At 41.0% G+C, this 2,414-nt stretch overlaps 1 protein-coding gene across 3 annotated transcripts; it reads left to right on the forward strand.

Moving 5' to 3' along the window:
* The first annotated feature begins 501 nt into the window (after window positions 1–501).
* ATG10 (autophagocytosis-associated family protein) lies at window positions 502–2,129 on the forward strand. 3 transcript variants are annotated; one of them, XM_078591372.1, is made up of 6 exons: window positions 502–834; window positions 997–1,047; window positions 1,147–1,215; window positions 1,442–1,541; window positions 1,616–1,720; window positions 1,804–2,129. In XM_078591372.1, exons 1-6 carry the CDS (start codon window positions 685–687, stop codon window positions 2,073–2,075), a joined length of 747 nt encoding a protein of 248 aa, XP_078447498.1. In that variant the 5' UTR covers window positions 502–684; the 3' UTR covers window positions 2,076–2,129. The 3 variants fall into 3 exon arrangements, with proteins under 3 accessions (XP_078447498.1, XP_078447499.1, XP_078447500.1); XM_078591373.1 differs by having other exon boundaries at window positions 1,616–1,716; XM_078591374.1 differs by having other exon boundaries at window positions 1,616–1,716; window positions 1,963–2,129.
* The last annotated feature ends 285 nt before the right edge of the window (window positions 2,130–2,414 follow it).

Consider the following 2,414-nt stretch of genomic DNA (forward strand, 5'->3'; position numbering starts at 1 on the left):
AGCTAGATAGAGAGAGAGACAGAGAATGAGATAGAAAGAGGGAGAGAAGAGCAAGCTAGATAGAGAGAGGGAGGGAGAATGAGATAGAGAGAGGGAGAGAAGAGCAACCGAGACAGAGAAGAGCGAGCGAGTTAGATAGAGATAGAGAGAGAGAGAGAGAGAGAGAGAGAGAGAGAGAGAGACGAGAGAGACGAGAGAGAGAGAGAGAGAGACGAGAGAGAGAGAGACGAGAGAGTGAGATAGACAGAGAGGAGCGAGCGAGATCGAACGGTGAGAGAGAAAAAGTATCGACCGATCGATCGACCGACCGATCGACCGACCGATCGACCGACCGATCGACCGACCGATCGACCGATCGATCGACCGACCAATCGATCGACAGACCGACCTCTCGATCGATCGATCGATCGATCGAGAGAGAGAGAGAGAGAGAGAGAGAGAGAGAGAGAGAGAGAGAGAGAGATATATATCTACATACGAAGGCAGAGAGGAGGTACCTTGAGAACGAATTGGGTTTGAAGCGATCGAATCATTCGACTGAAATTCGATCGATTCCATTCGATTGAATCCCAGGTCTCCATTTGAAAGCAAGATAATCGTTCGTAGCTCTTCTTTTCGGCTCTCTAATTCATCAAAATCTTCGATGAATGGACCTAGACTGTGTCAGTTCTCAGATCTCTTGCGATGAATGGACGGCATAAGTGGGACGGAACTATCTCAGAAAGAGATTTTCTTGAAGCTTGTAGAACATTTCCTCAGAGATGGTCGGAGGCTGACCCCAGTAATCCTCCATGGATGTGGGTATCCCACCCAGTCGTCTCGGGATTTGCTCAAGTAAGTTCAGACTTTTATTTCGACATAAACTCACTCAAGTGAAACAAACTTGATTGATGATGATGGTGGTGGTGATGATGATGATATGAGAAGATCATAGATTAAAATTACTTCATTTTTTTAGTTCTCCTAATTTTTCTAATTTTATGATGATGGTGCCAGGAGATTGGATATTTAGCTCTTGAAAATGTGTGCCATCAAAAGTCCATTGAGGTCTGTAAAGGAGACCAATTCAAATGCTATGATATCGAATCCATAAAATCATCGATGTGTTCAATGTGTAATCTCATGCCATGCCATGATTTTATGTAGAATTTGCTTCTCACTGGATTGGATGGATGCTCATCTGATGAAGACCCAGGCATCGATGGCGCCACCTTGGTCTACCCCTTCAGCCTTTGATCTGTTCGTTTGTTTATTTATCATTATTCTTCTTTATGAAAAAAATCATTTACTAATTACTTATGATATTAGAAGAAAACCCACTTTGTGTGGAGAGTAATCGCTCTCTGGTTGACTTGCAACTTATTCTTTCTCCTCTGAACATAGACGAGATGGGCAGGTTCTCTTTCCTAATCCTTCAATTATTTTTCTATTTTCTGCACAGGTAAAGAATCCCGATTCAAGAACTCACTTGTATGACTACCACATATTGTACAGCTTCTCTTACAATGTTCCCATGTTATATTTCCGTGGATATCAATATGGTAATTATCTACCCCTTGCAGAAAATAAGTTGCTTTAAAGGGTAACCTTTTTAATTTAATCGCTACATTCACAGATGGCCAACAACTGCAACTTGAGGAAATCATGGCAGACTTTTCTTTGAGTTCTTCTATTGGGAGTTTGACAGAGTCTACGTGGACATTTATTACCACAGAGGTAAGTAAGTAGAGGCCCAAACTATATTTTAATTTTTCATGCCAATCAAAGGAATTTGTCTTTTGATTTTTTGGATGGGGGAAGCAGGACCATCCGTTCTTACACAGACCATGGCATATGCTTCATCCATGTGCAACAAGAGACTGGATGAGCCTTTTATTTTCAGACTCTTCTCCTCTGTTGGATTGTCGTCAAACGGTTATCCAGAAACATTACCTTCCTTCTTGGCTCTCTGTGGTTGGACAGGTAGTTGGATTGAAAATCCCCCTTGGTTTGCATGCCCATGTCAACATCCCTTCATTGACTATGAAAGATCTGTGAGTCAGAAAAATTATCCTGTTCTGTTTGCATTTTTTTAGAATTTTGGATGTGTAATATTATTTTTTTAGTTCATGCCAACTTATAAGAAGGTAGTTAGATTGAAAATCCCCCTTGGTTTGCATGCCCATGTCAACATCCCTTCATTGACCATGAAAGATCTGTGGGTCAGAAAAATTATCCTGCTCTGTTTGCATGTTTTTTAGAATTTTGGATGTGTTATTTTTTGAGTTCATGCCAACTTATAAGAAGGGAGAAGAATCGCAGGGTAAGCAATATTTTCTACCAAATGGTAAGCAGCCTGTCAGAAACCTCTGTTTTCTACTGTGAATTTTCGAAGGAAGACTTCCAAATTTGTTCTCGGATACTTCAAATTAGAT

This window comes from Wolffia australiana, chromosome 20 (genome assembly GCF_029677425.1).
Source record: "Wolffia australiana isolate 7733 chromosome 20, ASM2967742v1".
NCBI lineage: Eukaryota > Viridiplantae > Streptophyta > Magnoliopsida > Alismatales > Araceae > Wolffia > Wolffia australiana.